At 27.6% G+C, this 21,812-nt stretch overlaps 2 protein-coding genes across 4 annotated transcripts; both read right to left on the reverse strand.

Annotated features, from left to right (window-relative positions):
• Positions 1 to 772: 772 nt before the first annotated feature.
• Exo84 (exocyst complex component Exo84) lies at positions 773 to 7,825 on the reverse strand. Of its 3 annotated transcripts, none has more exons than XM_089228405.1 (13): positions 7,142 to 7,825; positions 6,922 to 7,077; positions 6,639 to 6,850; positions 6,430 to 6,572; positions 6,218 to 6,362; positions 6,040 to 6,163; positions 4,973 to 5,153; positions 3,875 to 4,019; positions 3,638 to 3,767; positions 3,439 to 3,569; positions 1,644 to 1,869; positions 1,391 to 1,581; positions 773 to 1,321 (listed from the first exon to the last, which is right to left on the reverse strand). In XM_089228405.1, the coding sequence occupies exons 1-13, from the start codon at positions 7,191 to 7,193 to the stop codon at positions 1,157 to 1,159; spliced, it is 2,001 nt and encodes a 666-aa protein (XP_089084531.1). In that variant the 5' UTR covers positions 7,194 to 7,825; the 3' UTR covers positions 773 to 1,156. The 3 variants fall into 3 exon arrangements, with proteins under 3 accessions (XP_089084531.1, XP_089084530.1, XP_089084532.1); XM_089228404.1 differs by having other exon boundaries at positions 3,638 to 3,821; positions 7,142 to 7,817; XM_089228406.1 differs by lacking the exons at positions 6,218 to 6,362; positions 6,430 to 6,572 and having other exon boundaries at positions 3,638 to 3,821; positions 7,142 to 7,823.
• A 1,995-nt stretch (positions 7,826 to 9,820) lies between these two features.
• Tspo (Translocator protein) lies at positions 9,821 to 11,015 on the reverse strand. Its single transcript, XM_015514492.2, has 4 exons — positions 10,526 to 11,015; positions 10,312 to 10,432; positions 10,151 to 10,245; positions 9,821 to 10,074 (listed from the first exon to the last, which is right to left on the reverse strand). Exons 1-4 carry the CDS (start codon positions 10,634 to 10,636, stop codon positions 9,889 to 9,891), a joined length of 513 nt encoding a protein of 170 aa, XP_015369978.1. The 5' UTR covers positions 10,637 to 11,015; the 3' UTR covers positions 9,821 to 9,888.
• Between the last annotated feature and the right edge of the window lie 10,797 nt (positions 11,016 to 21,812).

A 21,812-nucleotide genomic window follows, 5' to 3' on the forward strand; every position in this document is an offset into this window, starting at 1 on the left:
GATATATTTTTAAATAATGTTTAGGGAATTTACTCCTTAGTAGAAAAGTTTTAATAATTGAGTAATCATTCATTTAAATGTTGCGTATTAGTTACATATAACAACATTTTCAAAAAAATTACCCATTAAATAATTTACAGTAAATAAGGAAGTTATTTTTAAAAAAAAATGTTGTATTGCCACAGGATACTCCTTAAATAGTAAAAGAAATCTCAAGAATTCAAATAAATATATAAAAAAAATTTTAAAAATTGCAAAATGGCAAAAATGGGAATAAGCATGTTTAGTGAATCACTCTATATATTAAGTATTTATCATCATGTGTTGGAAAAGAAAATTATCATCTTTTACATAGACAATGATTTTTTATTGAATATTTAATCTAGTTTGTACTTTGATGAAGTAAAATTATTCTGAAAAACTAACAAAACCAGAAAATTTCCACACCAATTTTTATACAACAAAATATTTATTTATTTATTTTTTGTAATTAAACAAATATTAAACGTAAATAACTTGACATTTTTAACAAATATTTAGATTAGCTTTTTCTTTATATGACTTTTGTGTTTTATATTGGATATTAAACCTTTTAGGAGTAGGTTAAAAGTGTATAACTTATGACTTGGGTTAGCCACAACTATATTATAAAATACAGTTGATAAGTTTAAAATCCTTTCCTTATAATATTTTTATAACATTATAGTACTCATTTTTAGTTTTATATTTTTTAAGTACAAACTATTAAGGAAACAAAAGAGATATTCTAAACTTTTTATTTGATATATATTATTCTTTATTACCAGATAATCTTTGTAATTAATACTATTTTTCATTATATAAATGTTCTCTATATTGTATATAATTAAAGTTAGTAACTTTCTTTTATAAATTAATAATATATTAATAGATAACAATTTACATTTAAACATAAGGTATTAAATAACCAGCAAATTAATATTTTTACTAAATAATACATGTAAGAGTAAAGTAAGTATAAATAATATCATTAAATAAATACAATAAATTGCTAACATATAAAAATAATATACATATACATATATTATGAAAATACAATACGATAAATTATGGTTTATTATTCAGTATTAAAACATTTAAAACAATATAACTATTTTATGAAAATAAATATACAATTTTAAATATATCCAGTTATATTTTGGGTAGGAATTACACCAAATTCTGATTTTAAACGAGTGTGAATTTGTGGATTTACATTTCCAGTAGATGCCGAATACAATTTGAAACAATGGGATAAAAATATGTCTAGGATAAATCTGGCATTTGTTGTAATAATATTTATCTATGAATTTAAATATAGTATAAGTATTTAAAAAAATGTAGAATTGTTTAATTATTTAAAAATACTCACATCATTTACAAAGTTTTTATTTTTCATAGAGCTCTTTATGTAATTACAATGAGCAGCAAAAACTTCATAAAGTAGTTGATCAATAACATTTGCCAAATCAGTTGAATAAAGCACTAAGCAATCATTTAAAAGTAATAAGTAAGTACGAGTGAATGTTATTGTGTTTTGAGTTAGCATTATCCACGAATCACCTAAAAACACCAAATTTATTTCATTATTTGTTCTGCAACATAATTTCTAAGCTCAAAATAACCTTTATTGTAAGATTCAATGTTTGAAAAACCATAATTTGTAAATTCATCAACAATTTTATCTCTCTGTTGTTTAGTTTTTAGATTGAAAGGTTTCCATTTGTCCTCGGAAAATCTTATTTTAATTACTTCAATAGTCTTTTCCTTAATATCATTTATTGATTTTGTAAGCGGAATTCTAAGTTGCCCATCAATTTGAAACTGAAGATCTATCCCATAATCACATAACTAAAATAAAAACATACCAATATTAAGATTTCAATAAATAATGTAGACAATTAAAAAAAACCCATATATATGCCAGTTAGAAATTTAATAATAGTAGTAGTAAGTAGGACTATTAGATTTACTTTGTTTTATGGACAGAATTTATCAAAGAATAACTTTAATGAATAAATGATAAGTCGTGGGAAGTATCCTTCAAATGAATATATAAATTTGGACACAATTTACCGGGATTAATATTGGCAAGAACAACCAGTTAATATAAAATAATAATAAAAAAATATTGTAAATTTTTATATAGTCATATTTTGGGCGGTAAAATTTTTTTGACTTTCTTCAACAGCATCTTTTCTGATAGAACAATAAAATAATAGCTACTTTGAGAGCTTAAAAACAAAAATGTCCTCTTAGTTTTCAAGAAGACCAGAGATTTTTACGCAAAACCATTTTTTGAAAATGCACCATTTCTATGTACAGAAACATTTTTGAAATACTGCAACTCTTATGAGCTATTCATAGGTATAAGACAAATGTTGAGTTTTATTAGATTTTTTTTCACTAATGTCTCTTAGAAATTTTTTTAGTGGAAATTAACAAAACAAACATTTGAACTTAAATCCACAATAATTTTAAATAAACGTCAAAACTAAACATTTTGAAAAAATTCATATAAATAACAAAAATTGACAAATTATTTTGAGTGAGAAATTCATAAAGATTTGAAATTGCTTATAAGATTCCCCTTAAGTTATACTACATTTTATTAAAAAAAAATTTACTGGAGAGTAAAATTAATGTTCTACAAATTTTTAAAGTTGGACGTATGAAATTGGATTTAAGATTTTCATATTTAGTTATTAATCAAAAACTAATAACTGTAATAACTCGTTTTGAACAATTATAAATTTTTATTTTTTTTGGGTATTTTATACCAAAAATATCAAAAGATTCAAAATTGAATAAAAGGTTCTTTAAAAACTGTTTTAATAGCAGTTGATACAATTAATGATTCATAGGCAAGGCTATTTTTCTAAGTCTTTACATTTCAATTTTGAAAAAGCTTGAAAATTTAGAACAATGATTTTCATAAATAGTTCATACTGTAATTGAGAAATCTAAAAAATATTAAACATAGTTATTTTTAAAACACATTTTAAATTCAAATTTGGATGAAATTATAAATTAAATCCAAAAATCGTGATTTTAGTAATAAGTTAAAAATATTATTTGTTGGTACTTAAAAGTTTCATATTAATAATTTAAATTTAACTACTGCAGCTCTATTGATTGGTTGTAAAATTAATTACTTTAATACTTTAATCACAATGATATTATCAAATATGCTCAGAGCTCAGTAATATTATAGGTAGTCTACAGACCGTCTTCTCTCAGGATCGTTTTTGTATACAATGATTATTGAATTGAAATTTAACACATTCATTATAGTGACTCTCTAGACACCTAAAAATATCCCACTTTTATTTTTTAAACTTTCCGAGTAATTTTAAAATTTATAATAGATACTGATTAGTTCTTAGCAAATAATTACTATTAAATTAATATTAATATTACCTCTTGACAATTTTTGTGTATCACTTTTATACACTCAGATAAATTGGATAATGATGTTTGAGGAACAAACATATGTTTGATTAAAACTACCATAAAATCATTGACTTCTTGAATTGTCCATAAAATAAAAGCTAAACAAATTTTTATCATACGGCTATATCATATAAAAATTACTTATTTAAGCTATTAGTGATATTACCTGAAGAACATGATGCACTATTTGGAAAAGCTTTGTATAAAAATTCATGTGTAATTTCTATTGTAGTTCCAAAAAATACCATTGAATATTTTTTAACAAATGTTGACATTGCACCATCACGTTTTACATACTGTAATTGAGATTTTAATAAATTTGAGCAAACTTTCAGGAATAGATCACATGCCTATAATATAAAAAATCAGTATAAAACAAAACAATTTTTTTAATATTATATACTTGTGAAGATTTATCCAATTGATTTAATATTCTAACTGCTCTTCGAGCTGCTCGTAATCCACCTTTATGTGATTTATCTGGAGAAACTTGAAGTTCTTTAGTTAGGACTAATGTTAATGCTTGAATACGATTTTCCAATTTAGTTCTGAAATATAAAAAAATTATTCATGTCTAACTATTACTACTTATGTATAATTATCTTAAACTTGTAAGTATATTCATACAGGTTTTAGTAATATTCATGAAAATATTTTTTAAATATTTTCAGTCAGCGTCAGCGAATTCCAGGAAGTGGAATAATAAAAGGCAGGGATATGTAAGCCTTTTATTAGAGGATTTTCATGATTTTCTAATTTATTATAAAATAGTAGCTTCTTCTTCTACTATTTTATCCTAAGTCTTTGAGGAGGGTCATGTTAGAGTCGAAGGGGGGGGGGAAGCATTTGTGATTTTACGAAAGGTAATATTTTGGAAGGCCTGAATTTTATTTAAATTTTATTTTTTAGCCAATCCCCAAAGTTGGATACCATACGTCCATATGGGTTTTAGTAGTGATTTGTATATTTGAAGTTTTGTTTTTAAAGATGTGAATTTATTTTTAGAAAGTAATACTTTTAGAAACAGGAGTGGGCATAATTAAATCATTAAACGCAAAACAAATAGTAATTTGTATACACTATTTTATATTAATTATGTTGTACAGTTAACATTAATCAAGGTGCCAAATCTTTTTGTTTTATATGAAGTAAAATAATATAAATATATTATTATTACCAATGTAAATTTATTATTATTTTTAGTTTTTTTAGCTTTCATTTCATTATAGTAGAAGACTAAAGGAAGGATGAATCTGCTTTAAAAGTAACTTCTCTCGCTGTTGTCTCAATTTTATACACACTTAACATAACAAGTGTGTACCGGGTTTATACTAGATTTTTTTATATAATTAATCTAAGCAATAATATAAATTATAAATATATATTAGTGTTTAGTATGGATCCAATTTTCAGATGTGATTCTAATCAAATTAGTTATTCTCTAAATACCTTTTAGTAATTAAAAAAATATATAATTAAGTAAAATGTATAAAATATATACTTTATTTCTTGTTCAATTGATGTTGATATTTGATTTTTGTGTTCATCTAAATATTTCCTGGCTTTAGTTATCAAAGAATTAGCATCTTCAAAATGTCTTTGAGCAATTAATACATCTAAATCATCTGCTAAATCAATAATCCATTCTGGTAATTCTGGTTCTTGTGTTTCAGGTTCAAATGCTAAAATTGACAATCAACTATGTTTAATTATATTAATATATAAAAATGTAAAAACATAATATTATAAGTACTAAATTATTATGTATAAAATTTGGATTCTGACAGTAGCAAGCACCAATAAGTGTATATTCTAACTGTATAATTGTTTTACAAGTATTCACTTATGTAAAGCTGCATTCGCAACTCACCATGTTGATTAGTTGAATATATTTAACTTTAGACAGCATATTCCCAACATTTTGTGACCTACATATAGAATATTTAGATATCATATTACAATATAGCACGGTGATTGGTGATTAGTAAAAAAGCGCAAAAAATAAATCTATTATTTTTCCAAAATCAGAATTTTGTTGGTTAGGTTACCAAAACAGGTCATTACAGATTTTTATCAATATTTAAAGACAATAAAATTAAAAATAACTAACTTCACACATAGCTCTAAAAGAGAATTTTTATATTACGTTTGGAAAATCTTGATATTAACATATAGGTATTACTAATACTCTAAACTACTACCCGCAAATACTAACTAGTTCAAATTTTCTTCCAGAAACCATCCTCAAAGGTGGAGATCAAATCATATGAATTATCCCAAGAAATGATGACAGACAGAAAAAAATTGTAAAACCAATACATTTATTACTTTGCTCAGATTCTAATTCTGAAATATAAACAAACTAAATAAGATTTCCTAGCAGCTAGGTAAAAATGGTTAGTTTCTAGAACTTTTATTTCTAACTAACTTTTTGGGATAAATTATTTTGAATTTAGATTCAACTAATTCATCTCTATGTACTTATAATCAACTATTTGATAATAATAATTTACAAATTATTCATATTTAAATATAATTATTTCAACTTAAGTCAACTTTAATTCTTACAATTATGAACTAATTGAATGGAATCTGTTCTTTGGATCATTTTATGGTCGATAGTACTTTTCGTTTTGTTTTCAACCAAGATTTGTGACTTTTTAGCGACTTCAAATTTTGATAACCAATCATTCTATAAATAGTTATAACATGTTAAATTAATTTTAAAACATTGCTTATCGCTAACCTTAAGTCCAGTGTTTGGTGCTTGAAATACTCTTGTTTCCGGAAAAGCAAGCAATTTAAAAGAATTTTTAATATCTTTAATATTTACAACAGCAAGATTACATAAATCATACATTGACTGAAATCTATATCTAGCTGGTCCTCGTCTAAAAGTAAACAAGTAAAATTTAAAGTCTACTGTGATACATGCTTTCGACTATAATAACTAATCACCTGCTAGACAACCAACTGGTAACAATACAAATATCAGTAAATAGATAACAATGAATTCTTTGGACTGGTGTATTTTCAATAGGATCCAATTCTAATAAATCTCCTTCATGCAAACATTTACGATCAGGAACATCAACTAAATTCTAAAATCAAGCTTATTATGTATACTATTACACATGGAAACTGTTTTATAGGTAGGTAATACAAACATTGCAGTTTTCAACTTTTTCCATAATATTCAGCAATTTATGAACTCTTTTTTCTTCAACTACATTATCTATTTCAACATTTTGAACGCCATTTACTTCTTGGCCAGAATTAGAAATTTGTTCGCTAACAATTGAAGAACTAGCCAATGAATTAAGTAAAGATGCTTGTTCAGTTAACAAATGTGACAACTGATACATTTCACCTTCTAAATCTATAAATAATAATAATGTAATTATTAACTATAGAAACTCACCAAACAAGATAATTTGTTTTATAACTTACTAGCAATTTCTTTGGCGGTATCAATAAATTGAATATAATTGTAAAATACATTTTTCTTGAGCATTGTATTTATTTGTTCACCCAAGGATTGTACATTTGTTCTCTGTTGTAACAATTCTTCAGGACCCATACATCTTTGAGATAACTCTTTTACATCTAAATTAATTCATAAATCATATGAAAATTTTTTGTTACTTGAATGTATTATATTTGTACATACATTTTTCTGGTTGATAATCACTCTCACCAACACTTTTAATTAACGAATCCATGTTAGGTAATAAATAATTATTTAAAAATAAATGTGAAGATATTTATACACAAAATAAAACTATAAGTATGCTGATTGAAAACAACTATGCATAATTATTGTGACAATACTGTTCCATTTAATAATATTATATGGTAATTTAAACTCTTGTAAGTTATACTGTTATTCTATAAATATTTTATAATTTTCCTCAATGTACTGTAATCAATCGGGGATCCACAGCTAATTTCTCAAGAACTCAAAGATTAGTAATTTGAAAGTATTTGTAGATGGCCGTTCACTTGTGTTACTACTCACTAGTAATGACTAACGAATAAATAAGACCAATTTGTGGTGAAATAAATGGTGGATAGCAAATACCTTACGCAGAAGAGTAGACCAGAGAACTAACAAGAAACATAAGTGATGAAATAAAATAATTAACAGGTTAGAAGGTTAGAACGAATTCAGAAATTTAGAATAATTGTAATAATAATAATTATATATTTATATTATATTATTGTTCTGTGATTATACTATTTTGATAATGCATTTTTTACATTGATGTAGGGTCTAAGTAAAAAATGCATTATCAAATGATAACAATTAACAAAACAACATTTATCTATTCTGTGCAACAACCATAGACCTTATATACTATGGCAACCACAGACTGTGAGTGAAAACTGAAAACAACAAATTGATACTAATTTCACTCGGTGCGTCGGTGCTATAATCATTTTAAAATCTACATCTACAGTCACTCTCGCCATGATTTAGGATACATTTAGGATATATAATTACATAAAAGATATACATAAGTATTTTAAGTATATCTCAAATCGTGATATACAGTATACACTAACTTGGATGACTTTTCGGGAATATTTTTACAAAAAAAAAAAGTTTATATTTATAAAAAATAACCATTGTATATATTATTATCGCTGTAACTAATATTTGGGGCTATAACTATTAAAAAAACTTGTTTATAAAGTTTTATAAACTTACCTCCCTCCGGGAGATTTTTTTTCGGTTCCCAGAATATATTGCAATTTACATTTTGATCTATATAAAGATTAATATCTATTCCATAGATAATAGGAATTAATGAATAGATACTAGCAAAATATTAGATATCCCTTGACTACAAAATTACTGACAACCAATAATGCACTTCACCAGTGGAGGATTTACGGCGGAAAATAGTACAAGGTATTTGGACCCACCCCTAAGATGTTGATTTATATTTATTTTAATTTATAAAAATAATATGTTCGAAATACATATTATATCCCCATTCTCTTCCCTAGAAATGTTGAAAATCCGCCATTGCACTTCACCAGTACCTTCTCAATTTGTATTTGTAAGCTTGTTTATTAATAATAAAAACAATAGTTTAAAAATCATTTTTCGGTAACTATTATTTTAAAAGTTATAGTCATTTCAAATGTATGATTAGGTATTTCGATTATGACTTTTGAGTATCATACACAAAAAAAAACAATAATATAAATTTTGTCAAAAACTGATATTACCATTATTTTTTCCCCTGATTAAGAATAATAATTGGTTTTTCTACTTTTGATCTCCTAGTACAGAATATATCCAATTAACTAGGTACCCAGAAGTCTTCAAAGTAAAAAACCAATGGATTTTTTTACCACTTTAAAAGCTTTTTACACACAAAAAATAAAATATAAATGTCTACAATTATAAATAACATAATATGAATCATTGTGTTCAGAAATGATAAATTTAAGGAGGTTATAGACTATAGTGCCTTGTTCAATTTGTGTTGCAAATAATTAAACTAACATTGCTTAATGACATATCATTAAGCGAGCTTACACTTAAATTTCTTTTTAATTCCAGTAAGAGTTATTTTTATGAAACTATATTACCTATACATTAATCAAGGTTTTTAACCAAAAAATAAAATGTTTAATTTATCTAAAAAAGTTAAATATTTAAAATTTATCGTCTGATAAACACTTAATTAAAGATGGACTAGAGACTCGACACAGTTAATAAAAAACCTGTTCACAATAAACAGGCACCAAAACTTATGGATGGTCATACACTTTAATACATTTATTAGAGACCCAAGTAAACAACTCGCTCACTACCTGCCATTAATGTTGTCATAATCATAATTTATTATTTTACATTATCAATCATGTTACATTATCTTGAAAATATTCTAAGCTTTGTTATAAGTGAACCTCTAACCTCTTATGAAACTTCAATGAAAGAACATTGTTTGTGTTAGTATGTGGATTATTTTATAATTTTATAACAAGTTTTGCATACATAAAATAGCTTATATTAGAATGCTCATAAATCACTTTAAAACTGAACTATCTATCGTAAAAAAAATCACATTCAAATACAAATAATGTTCATACCATAAGTTGTATAAGAGATTAATTTACTCTAAATTTAAACTAACAAAGCTACACATGAACAACTGAGGTTAAATTTGGTATGTTACACACTTGTGAGACGGAGATAACAAATACCTTTATTATGTCATTTTAACAGATATTTTAACTCCAAAATATTAACCTAGACAATTCTTATTTGCATATTAGAACATACTATCACTTTTTTTCATAATTATCATAATTATATATTTATAAAAACATATTGTGATGACAATTTAAATTTTAATAATAAAAATAATATTATACAAACTTATTGTAATATAAATACAATTATTCATCATGAGCTTTGTCTGATATTTCAGGGTTATTTTTATAAATATTATACGTCAATGCTGTTGCTAAAGACAACCAACCTAAATATGGAATCATAAGATAACTAGCCACTTTGTTTATTTTATAAAATGTTAAAATGCAACCAGCCACGTTTGTCCACAAAACACAAATTTCAACCAAACTCTGAAAAAAATTATAATGGAATATAATTTAAAATTATACAATAGTTAGGTAATAATTAAAAATGTAATCAGTGTACCCATTTTAACTGATGAAACTCAAAGAATAAAGGTGTCCATGCCCAATTTAAAACCAATTGTGATGCATACAATGCCAAAGGAAGTTTTGCTGCACCTTTAAATTAAAAATTGACATGAATTAAACTTTTATATTAACTTTGGGCATAAGGCATAACCTTACCAAAAAATCCACCTCCACTACGGTATACCATGTATGAGGCATATCCCATTCCTAAATACAAAGTTGTCCAAACTGGAGCAAACATATAATTAGGAGGTCTCCAGGATGGTCGATTCAATGTCTAAAAAAATGTATACATAAGTTATACGAAATCTTCTGAATTAGATAACTAAAATGATTAAGATAAAAAAAAATAAATATAATTTGTGATTACCTCGTACCATCCTTTGATGTTTTTCCGAACAAGGTTACCTACAATGAAACCACCAATCATGGGTGTTACTGTAAATGTTATTGGAATCCAAGGTATGGTGATTTTGCTCATTATGATTGAGGAATGTTATTATTCTTCAAAATCACCTTAAGTAATGTGCAAGGGCAATTATTGCTTAAGTTAATTTGACTTGTAATAATACAATTTTATTTTACTACTAAGTAGTAAGTAATGACACTTATCATACTAAAAAATGAACACTATACATTATATGATTGGTATCTTTATTGAATGAAAGAAGAACCACAGAGAACTTCCTATTCAGTAATCATAGAAGCTAGATAGTAGATAACTATTTACTATTTTACTAGAGAGCCTACATAATAATTATACTAGATAATAATAATTATAATTATTATCTAGGCTCTCTATATTTTACTATACTACTTTCATAGATAATATCTACAACCAGTGACCACCACGAATTAAAATATACTGGATACCCAACGACCTATATGAACTGCTATTTTTCTTGGACCCAAACTGACTTGCCAAAACAGCTGTTGCAAACTACACCTAGCGCTTGTTATCATATTAGTAGCAACTTTTACAAAATAATTTACCGCCAAATTTCTAAATATTTGGAATTAAATAAACAACCATGACAAATTATATTCGTCAATTCGTCATGTTAATTACTATCATTGGACATTGTTTATAACCAAGAATTAAAATAGACGTACATCTTAATTCATGTTTATAACTTAAATAGATTTCCCATTTTTCATTAATCCAAAATATTTTTTTCATTAAAACAAAAATGAGTTGTTGTGTTCCACTTTGTGATTCTAAAAGAAAAAAAAGTACTTTTGGTGTACCTAAAGATTTAGATTTATGGAAAGTTTGGAATGAAGCTTTAGGTTTTACATTAAAATCTAAATCCCGGATTTGTGAAAATCATTTTAAGCCTCAGGATATAACAAGAGAATGGATATCAGGCCATATTACTATGAGAATGAGGCAGTATTCTTACTTGGTGAATCAAAACTCAAAAAAACTAAGTAAAACAAAAAAAAAATTATCTAAATTAGTTAAAACATGATTTGTTGACTAATTTAATTTAAGGTTTGAACTGTATATTATGTATTGTAATTACAGGGTGATTGATTAAGCGTAAAACACTCATTATCTTAATCAATCACCCTGTATAAGTATTTCATGCAATTTGTATTAAGTAACTATATTAATAAATTTGTAAAATTATTTGTATTATGTAATAAAAAAAGATGTAAATAATATTCATTAAATAATTAAATGTGCATTTTTCTTTTACTACCTATTAATAATACTTACCTTTCACTTAACACTTTATCAATCCATTTTGTCATAGTAGAATATTTAGAATGGTCAATGGTGCCTATTAATTGTTAATAATATTGCAGATTACAGTAATAAGAAAATGCATGAATGTTTTAAATTAATCGTTCAAAAAAATCATAATATTATTTGTTATTTATGCATAATATTTTAAATAGTCAATCCATTAGTAAACATTTAATTCCCTTGGAGCGCTAGTGCACCTTTGCACATTGAAAGTCAGTTTAGGAGCGCCTTATCATATATCGTTGGGTATCCAGTATATTTTAATTCGTGGTGACCACTTTAAATACGTAAACCTTATCAATTTTTAAATACAAATGTACAATTATGTGCAATGGGTATAATTCTGAATTGTAATTAATAATTATTGTTCAGTGTTCACTAATCATTAATCAATACTCACCACTTAGTAGTTAGAACTTGGCATTAATTTTATAAAAAAAACTTAGTATTCAGATGTTATATCTGTATAGATGTATAGAAGCATTAAGCACACAACTTGACCGCATGAATGCAAAACAACGAATGACTCTTTATTATTTAACATTAAATTAATACAAAATATATCCTGGAAGAAATAACTATTTCCAAAGACATTACAGATTCCTTCACACTAAATTAGGAATATTATTTTAAAAAAACAATAGTATTAAAGAATCATAAAAAGAACAAAATATTAAACAGTATACATAAATTTTATAAAACATGAATTAATATAATAGTATTAAAGTATACATAAATTTTATAAAACATGAATTAATATAATAGTATTAAAGTATACATAAATTTTATAAAACATGAATTAATATAATAGTATTAAGGTATACATAAATTTTATAAAACATGAATTAATATAATAGTATTAAGGTATACATAAATTTTATAAAACATGAATTAATATAATAGTATTAAGGTATACATAAATTTTATAAAACATGAATTAATATAATAGTATTAAGGTATACATAACAGTCATGAACATTACAAATAAATACAATAAGAATCATGAAAATAAAATATAAAAATTAGTTTTACAAATTTAACTTTTGAGGTTTTTTAATAATCCTATCACTCTTCCTAACCTGTGTGACTTCTGGCTTAACTTCAATAACATCAGACTTAGTATTCTCTACCTCAGTACTAACTTTTCCTCCTTCCTCAATAATACTTTCAATTACTGGTTTATTTTCACTAACTCCTGTTCCAATATCACTCAAATGTTTATAATTATCATTAATATTTTTAATTCTATCAATAATTTGATTAATATGTCTTTTCCACGCTAAAGAATTATTAATTTGAACCAGATAAGTAACAGGTGACAATACTTTAATAATTGTGCCTGGTACCCACATATTACCAGAACCATTAATTTCTGCACATGACACTATCTCCAATCTTATAAGATTTCTCTCTATTGCCTCTAAAAACATGTTTAGCATTTTCCAAACACTTGTTATAATTATTCTTAGCAAAAGGAATTAATCTATCGAACTGAGTTGGCAAAATACGCCCAATGTGTAATTCTGCAGGAGTAACCCCTGTAGAACACTGTTTAGTGCTGTTATACGACATAACAAATCTATATACATCAACTTCAATGTCAGAATTAGGGTTACATTTTTTTATAAAAATTTTGAACGTACGAACAAGATTTTCAGCTGCGCCATTTGATGCAGGATTATAAGATGAAGTTTTAATATGAAAAACTCTATTTTTTAGTAAAAAATCTTCCATCTCTTTAGAACATAAAGATGGACCATTATCAGTCACAAGTTTAGCAGGAATGCCCCAATAAGCAAAATATTCTCTTAAAATTTTAATAGTTGAAAAAGTAGTTATATTAGGCATAAATTTCACATACACCCATTTTGAAAAAGCATCTATTATCACAAGAACCATTCTTTTATTAACAGGACCTAAAAAATCCAAATGAACCCTAATAGATGGACCATCAGGCCAAGGCCAACTATGGAGAACTGCCTTTGGAGGATTCTCACTATGAATCAAACAAAGTTCACATCTTTTTGTAATACCTTCAATATCTATATCAATTCCAGGCCACCAAATAAAAGAACGAGCGACACTTTTCATTTTAACAGTACCTAAGTGAGTGCTGTGTAATTCAGTCCGAAATTTAGACGGTATTACTAAACGATGTCCCCAAAATAATAATCCTTGTTCAATTGAAAATTGATCCTTACGGTTAAAATATGGTTTTAAAAAAAGAACCTGTTTTCCAGCTGCACTTTTAATACGGTGAGTTAAATGATGCAAAACGCTGTAGAACACAGGTCCCCTGTCAGGCAGGGAGGTGGCGATCGCGCGCAAGGACAAGTCGGGGACGCACCCATACAGTTTACTCCTCTAACCGAGGACGACTTAATCGTATCGTATAGCTTAGCTTATAGACATAATCCAGATAGTACTATAGAGACTTTATATAAAGGAAGAAGACTGATAATTAATCAATACTTAGGTATCTCTCAGAACAAAATTTATACGCATTCAATTGAACAACGCTCGAAAGTTAATGATAATGAAATGGAATCTTGGTATAAAGTGAGTGTATTCGGTAACCACGGTATTGACGTAGACGTAGTAAAAAATAATATGGTTTTAATTCTTCAGATAACTTTTTAATATCAGTAGGCCACTGACCAGTGAAAACACTAAAAAAAACTTGTTTAATAATAGTATCTTTTTTAATTTCATTACAAATATCTAAATCAGAAATTGTTTTAATATTTTCAGTAATTAAATTGATAGAGTAATTATCTGATTCTGAAGTATTAGAACTCACAGTAATATCTAAAGGAAGTCTTGACAATGCATCAGCATTACCATTATTTATACCTTTTACAAATTGTATTTCATAATTATAGCCAGATAAGAATATTGCATACCGCTGTAACCGATTTGCTATCATGACAGGAATACCTTTTTTAGGACCAAAAATAATGTGATAATAATAAAATAATAATAAAATGCTTATGATCTGTTCTCAGAATAAATTCACGACCATATACATATTGATGAAAATACTTAACTGAATAAACTATAGCAAGAGCTTCTTTATCTATTTGTGCATAAGCACGTTCGGCATTATTTAATGTCCGGGAAGTAAAGGCAATAGGCTTTTCTGAACCATCTGGTAATTTATGGGATAATACAGCCCCAATACCAGTAGGACTAGCATCACAAGCTATAATGATAGGCCATTTTGGATTATAGTGAATTAATATTTCCTTAGACAAAATAGCACTTTTAATTTCATTGAATGCTTTATTTTGGTCTTTACCCCATACAAAAGGTATATCTTTCTTAAGCAACTTATACAAAGGATTTGCTTTGGTTGACATATTTCTATTGAACTTACCATAATAAGTTACTAATCCTAAAAATGCTTTTAGTTGAGTAACACTACCAGGTATAGGTACTGATGTAATAGCTTTAACTCTAGCCTCAGGAACATGTAAACCATCTTTATCTATTTTATAACCCAAAAAAGTAACACTATCCTGGAACAATTTACATTTATCTTTCCTCACTGTTAATCCTACTGAACATAATCTTTCTAACACTTCTCTAAGTCTTTTAGTAACTTCTTCTTTAGATTTACCAGATATTATAATATCGTCATAAAAAGCAACTGTACCCTCAATATTTCTCAAAATATTTTCCATTTCACGCTGCAAGATACCAGGAGCTGAAGCTATACCATATGGTATACGTTTAAATACAAAAAGTCCTTTATGTGTAGATAAAGTTGTTAACTTTTGTGATTCCTCATCTAATGAAAGCTGTTGATAAGCCTGACACAAATCAAGAACACAAAATTTGGATGCACCCTGCAAAATTGCCATTAAATCTCCTACTCTGGGTATAGGATATCTGTCTATTTTAATAAATTTATTAAGTGTAACCTTGTAATCGCCACATAATCGAATCTTACCATCACTTTTTAAAACAGGCACAACTGGTGTAGCCCACTCTGAAGACTCTATTGGAATTAATAACTTTTCACTGACTAATCTATCAATTTCCAAACTCACTTTATCTTTCAATGCAAAAGGTAACACACGAGGCTTACAGAAAATAGGTTTAATGTTTTCATCTTTCAAAAATAATTTAAACACTTTAGGTTTATAACATCCAAGTACATCTCCAAACACTGAAGGAAAATCTTCAAAAATATTTATTTCTGTTTTTGATGAAAGTGAGTAAACTTCCCCTTTAATAGGTAATGATAAATTCTCAATCCAATCTCTACCGACAATAGGAGGACCACCTTCTTTAATTATATACAAATTCAACACTTCAATTTTTTTATGAAATTTCACACTCACTTTTAAATAACCCATTGGAATAATTAATGTACCAGTATAACCTTTTAAACTTATATCACTTTTTTGAATATCTTTCAATTTAAGATTCACTCTACATGCATCACTATAAGACAAAGCTGTAATTGAAGACCCGGTGTCAATTTGAAAATTAATAATAATTCCACTTACATCTAACTTAATATTAAATGGTTTAATAAAATTTACATCAACAGTCTCTAATGAAAACAATTTATCAATATGCAAATCTTCAAAATCATTTAAAATATTAGACTCTTCTAGTATATTAACATTACCAGCTTTACTTTTAGCTTTACAAACTTTTATTAAATGACCTACTTTAGAACATTTAGTACATGTTAAATGCTTATACTTACAAAATGGTTTTGTATGACCTGCTTTAACAAACAGTTTTACGGCCATAACTTGAATTGTTCGAAGAATCCTTTTGATTATTGGATATTGAATCTGATCTGTGTGCTTTCCTTGACTTCACTTGTCCCCATGGTTGTCTGGTTTGCTTAAACTTCATTCCTCGCTGATAATTCAATTCTTGTTTTTCCCAATGAGACACATCATTGTTCGCTGCTTCCATTGACAAACAAAGTGTAACACTTTTTTTAAACGTTAACTCAGGTTCAGACATTAAACTTTTTTAATGTTGTTATCCCTGATACCGTAAACAACTTAATCTCTCAATGAATCATCTAAATTAGTACCAAATTCGCAATACTGTGAACACTTTTTTAATGCGGTCACAAATTGACTTATTGTTTCTTCTGAACCTTGTTTCCTCTCCTTAAACTTGTAACGTTCAGTTAGAACATTAGGTTTAGGATTAATATAATTAGATAGCATTTCTTTTAGTGTGTCGTAACTTTTATCTACTGGCTTATATGGAGTACAAAGATCTCTGACTAATACATAACCGTCATTGCCCAAAAGTGTTAAGAACATTAATTTCTTTTTGTGTGAATTAATTTCATTTAATAATACATACAATTCAAAACGCTCAATCCACGAACTGAAGTCGTCGACTTTCAAATTAAATTCGGAAATGGTGCCATTAATTTGCCCTTTGCTAATGTTACCATTACCACTACCGCAACCATAGAAGCCTGCGTAGTTGCACTTTGATTGTTTGAGCGACTCATTATAACACTTTTTATTTTAAAACACTAAGCGTTTTAAATTAATATTACGCACTTAAAACAAATTACATTAAAATCAAATTTCATTTCGACACGTGGTTTTTTCAATTTACCTCGTCGCCACTGTTATATCTGTATAGAAGCATTAAGCACACAACTTGAACGCATGAATGCAAAACAACGAATGACTTTATTATTTAACATTAATTTAATACAAAATATATATCCTGGAAGAAATAACTATTTCCAAAGATATTACAAGATACCTACTTAGTAGTATGGTGGTTAGTGCAACAGACAACAGTTGACTGATTCACTTAAAAGTCAGACATCAAACCGATCAGAGTTCAGACCATATTATCATTTATTTTTAACTTTTAAGCAACATATAGGATATTAAGATATTACCTTATTATGTAATTAAATACAATTTGTATTATAGCCTATAGGACATAAATACAGATTGTATAGGTGACGTTGATTTTTGCTTATAGAATTTAGGTTAATAAATAATACATAATAATATATTGATGTTAATTATATTCAGTGTGTGGTCACATGATTACGTGGTACGCTAGTATGAGCGAAGGTGAAAGGCGAAGGCTGGTCACCTTTTTTAATTATTATTTTTAATAATTTGTATCTCGTAAATAAGTAGGCATAAATGCATAATTATCATTATTATAAAAACGCTATTTTGTTATTATTTATTTTTACAATCAAAAACAATTTGTAGTCTGTACCACTAATTACAACAAGAACATTGGCTAAATGTAACAAATTTAAATAGTTTACATATTTTAAAGAAAGAAGCCACCCTCTGATGATGACTCTTCCTAGTTAATCATGAGTCATGACAATGCATTTTTTTTAAATCATAAAAACGTAAATAATAGCTCTTAAAAAAGTTAAAGTTAAAGTTAAATTCTCATAAGAGTATAAATAAAATTATGAATATCTCCTTAAAGGTAAGCTTTGGTGGATAACAAATTAATTAAGCCAAATATAATACTATTTTATTTAAATTATCCATTAAATAATAAGATACTATTTACGAAGTTCACATAATGACTATAAAATTGCTATTAATCCGTTACTTTGCTTTTTTTATATCATAGAACAGTATGTAAAGTATGGAACAATAAAATATTGAAAATAAATATTCTTATGCGCAGATTTGATTGAATTTTTTGGGGGAATTACATTTTTCTTTACAAAATAAGAAGTGGAAAAGGACATTGAAAAATGATTGATTATTTTTAATATAATTTAAATTCAATTCATAAATTTTTTATTTATTTTCTCTTTATGAGGGATAAGTCCTCCAAACATCGCCTAAGTAAAATATTGAAAATACTAACTTAACAAAACAATTTATTTTATCTACATTTTAACTATAAAATATAAATAATCAATTAATCTGATTAATTAATGAATATATATGATTAATTTAATCATATATTCATATAATACCTGTAAACCAATCAACTTTCAATATTTCAAACCTTTAAGAGGACGCCACACCCGCATGTGTTGTCTTCGTCTTTCAAGTGCGTAACATGGCAAATTTTATGCTCAGCAGTTCCAATTTAGCTCCGTTAGTTTACAACTTAGAGTAAATTGACCTCTCATAAGAATTAAAGGTAACATTATTATCTAGGTTTTCACAGAGGCTTTTTATTATATTTCAATTTTGAAGCGAGTTATGAGTATTTTAAGATATACAAGCAATTCACAGTTTTAAAAATACTCATAAGTTGCTTCAAAATTGAAATATAATAAAAAGCCTCTGTGAAAACCTAGATATTACCTTTAATTCTTATAAGAGGTCAATTTACTATAAGTTGTAAACTAACGGAGCTAAATTGGAACTGCTGAGCATAAAATTTGCCATGTTACACACTTGAAAGACGAAGACAACACATGCGGGTGTGGCGTACTCTTAAGAGGTTAGGTTAACGTTAACGGTTAACCTCGTTACTGCGGTAAATTTTAAATCAAAAAACCTTTAGTTTAAAAAAAAAATAAAATTAGCTGGCAATCCTAAAAATATACAGCTGGTTGACGTCATATTTCAATGGCAGAAAAGGTAAATTAGTTGTTCTTTTCGATGAATGTGCTTATTCAACCAAATTTGGTAATTATGTGAACATACCTAGTTATTGGTCATGGTCCTATATTTATTCTAATAAAAAAAATTGAACTCGAAAGAACATCATCTACATCTTACAGAACACTGTAAAATTAAATATGTGTATTATATCATTGTGTACTGTAATTGAAAACTTGAAAATATGAATTTTTTAACCCAACATCATAATTAAAATAAACTGCAATATAAACACATGCATTTAATATAATTTTGAACGATTTGACAAAATCGTAATATCGGATGCATTCGAACATTTCGAACACATGAGATCCGAAAATTGATACTATCAAACAAAATCAACATAAACTATTAGAGCATTAGTACTAGGAACGCATGTAGTACATCGTGTTGTCAAGATACGCGGACGACTGGACGATCAGTAACGACCGCAACGCTGGGAACGTCTTTTCCGTATAGGACCCTGGTACTCGAAACGCGGTTTTCGCTCCGTCAAACGCGGTTCCGCGGTCACTCGACTTCGCGGTCCCTTTGACGCTTTACCGCCCACCGCGATCGCTCAACGCGGTTCACTGCCACTGTACAACTGAGCGCGCACGTCGACAATGACCGCCATATACACCGAATGCACGGGCGCACGGCTATAGAATATATCCGAGGCCATAAGCCCGTTATCAGTTTTTAAGGAGTTATGTTTAGGCAATTATTTTGTTCTTTGCGGTTATTCTCGTCTAACTGTGCAATGTGTAGCAATATCACTAATTAATAACTACTAATAAGTAATAAGTAATAATATTATGATGGATATATCATCCATTCATCCCCACCGGCCACCAATCACCCTCATCATACATAATATTACGAATCCGCATGCACATCATGCAATCAATTGTTTATGGACGTGAAATAACTATAATAGCTTGACAAAAATGTAAGTTTTTCCAAAAGGTTCGATTTAAAAAATATAAATATGTTTGAATAAACTAGTTTAACACTTTCAACTTTCCATCTATTGATGCACTTTTTCGCAAATACATGACGGTAACAAATATTTAAAATTACAGACATTTTTCATTCTTAGATTCTGAGCGTAATGATATAATGTATTGGTTTTACAATGATGTGTTTTTTTTTAATTAAACTATTGATTGTTTTCTACATTTTTAATTTTTTTTTAAATACTTCATATTTTTTAATACTTATTTTGCCAAAAATAAGAACTTAGATATTTACATATTTTGACTTTTTTATTGCGTTAAACTCCGTAACATAGTTATGTTGAATAATAAGATGAGATACGTTCAAACTCATCATTACAATTTATAATTAATTTCAAAATATTTTAAACACTTATCGGGCCCGTGCAAGCCTATTTTTTCACTTTTTACCCTCGCCATTAGCAAAATAGGATAGTCTCCCCCGTTGACGAGCAATGGCTTTAACCACAACCACGAGAATACGAGATGACAGAAGAGTTGACCTACAGCTTAAGGTCATTGCAGCCACCGACTGCATATTGATAGTCTAAAATCTTCGGCGTCTGTAATTACCAATATTATACTCGATGGTTGACTTGCAGGCGCAAGATAAGCTTTGCGTACACGACGAAAATGTCTGCACTGGCTGCTGGACCATCAAAGTCTTCGTTTGATTCTTCGGACTTGAAAGGATTTTGCGGATAATCGATTTTTATATCATTCACGATAATTACATAGAGAAAGAGCATCGGTGGGTAATGGAACTATACGTATGGAAGCGCCGAGTTCCTAGGTGGTACTAATATTCGATAGATCTAGACGGCTCCGAGACCAGACTGTCAATAATCGACGCCGCCACCAATTGTGTAAAATATGACGATAGGAAATCTTCTGCACTGTGTATATAACTATGGTCGACTTTACACAAGCTGTGTAAGTTTTTAAAACGTGATACTATATAAAAATATTATTAAATGTTTTCCGCGTTGTTAAAAAGACGTTGTCATACACATAATTCGTTAGTTATGACTACGAGTATAGGGAGTCCCACCTGTAACCTACACATCCTACATGGAAGCGCGTGAAATGAAGTAGTCCATCTCAGTCAATGGCGTACTCACGGGGGGGGGGGTCATGGGTTTGAGTAATTGTTTTATGTTTTTTGCAATAACATGTGCTGCCAGGCGTATTATATAGGCAATATAGGTAAATCTCTGCAATATTAATTTCATCCATAAATTAATATTTTTAGCTCATCGCTAGTATACCTTGTTCACCGTGAACAACTGATTGTAGCGGCGTAATTACAGGTGGCCCATGAGA

This window comes from Diuraphis noxia, unplaced genomic scaffold (genome assembly GCF_037042655.1).
Source record: "Diuraphis noxia isolate RWA-SAM2 unplaced genomic scaffold, SU_Dnox_SAM2 contig0005, whole genome shotgun sequence".
NCBI lineage: Eukaryota > Metazoa > Arthropoda > Insecta > Hemiptera > Aphididae > Diuraphis > Diuraphis noxia.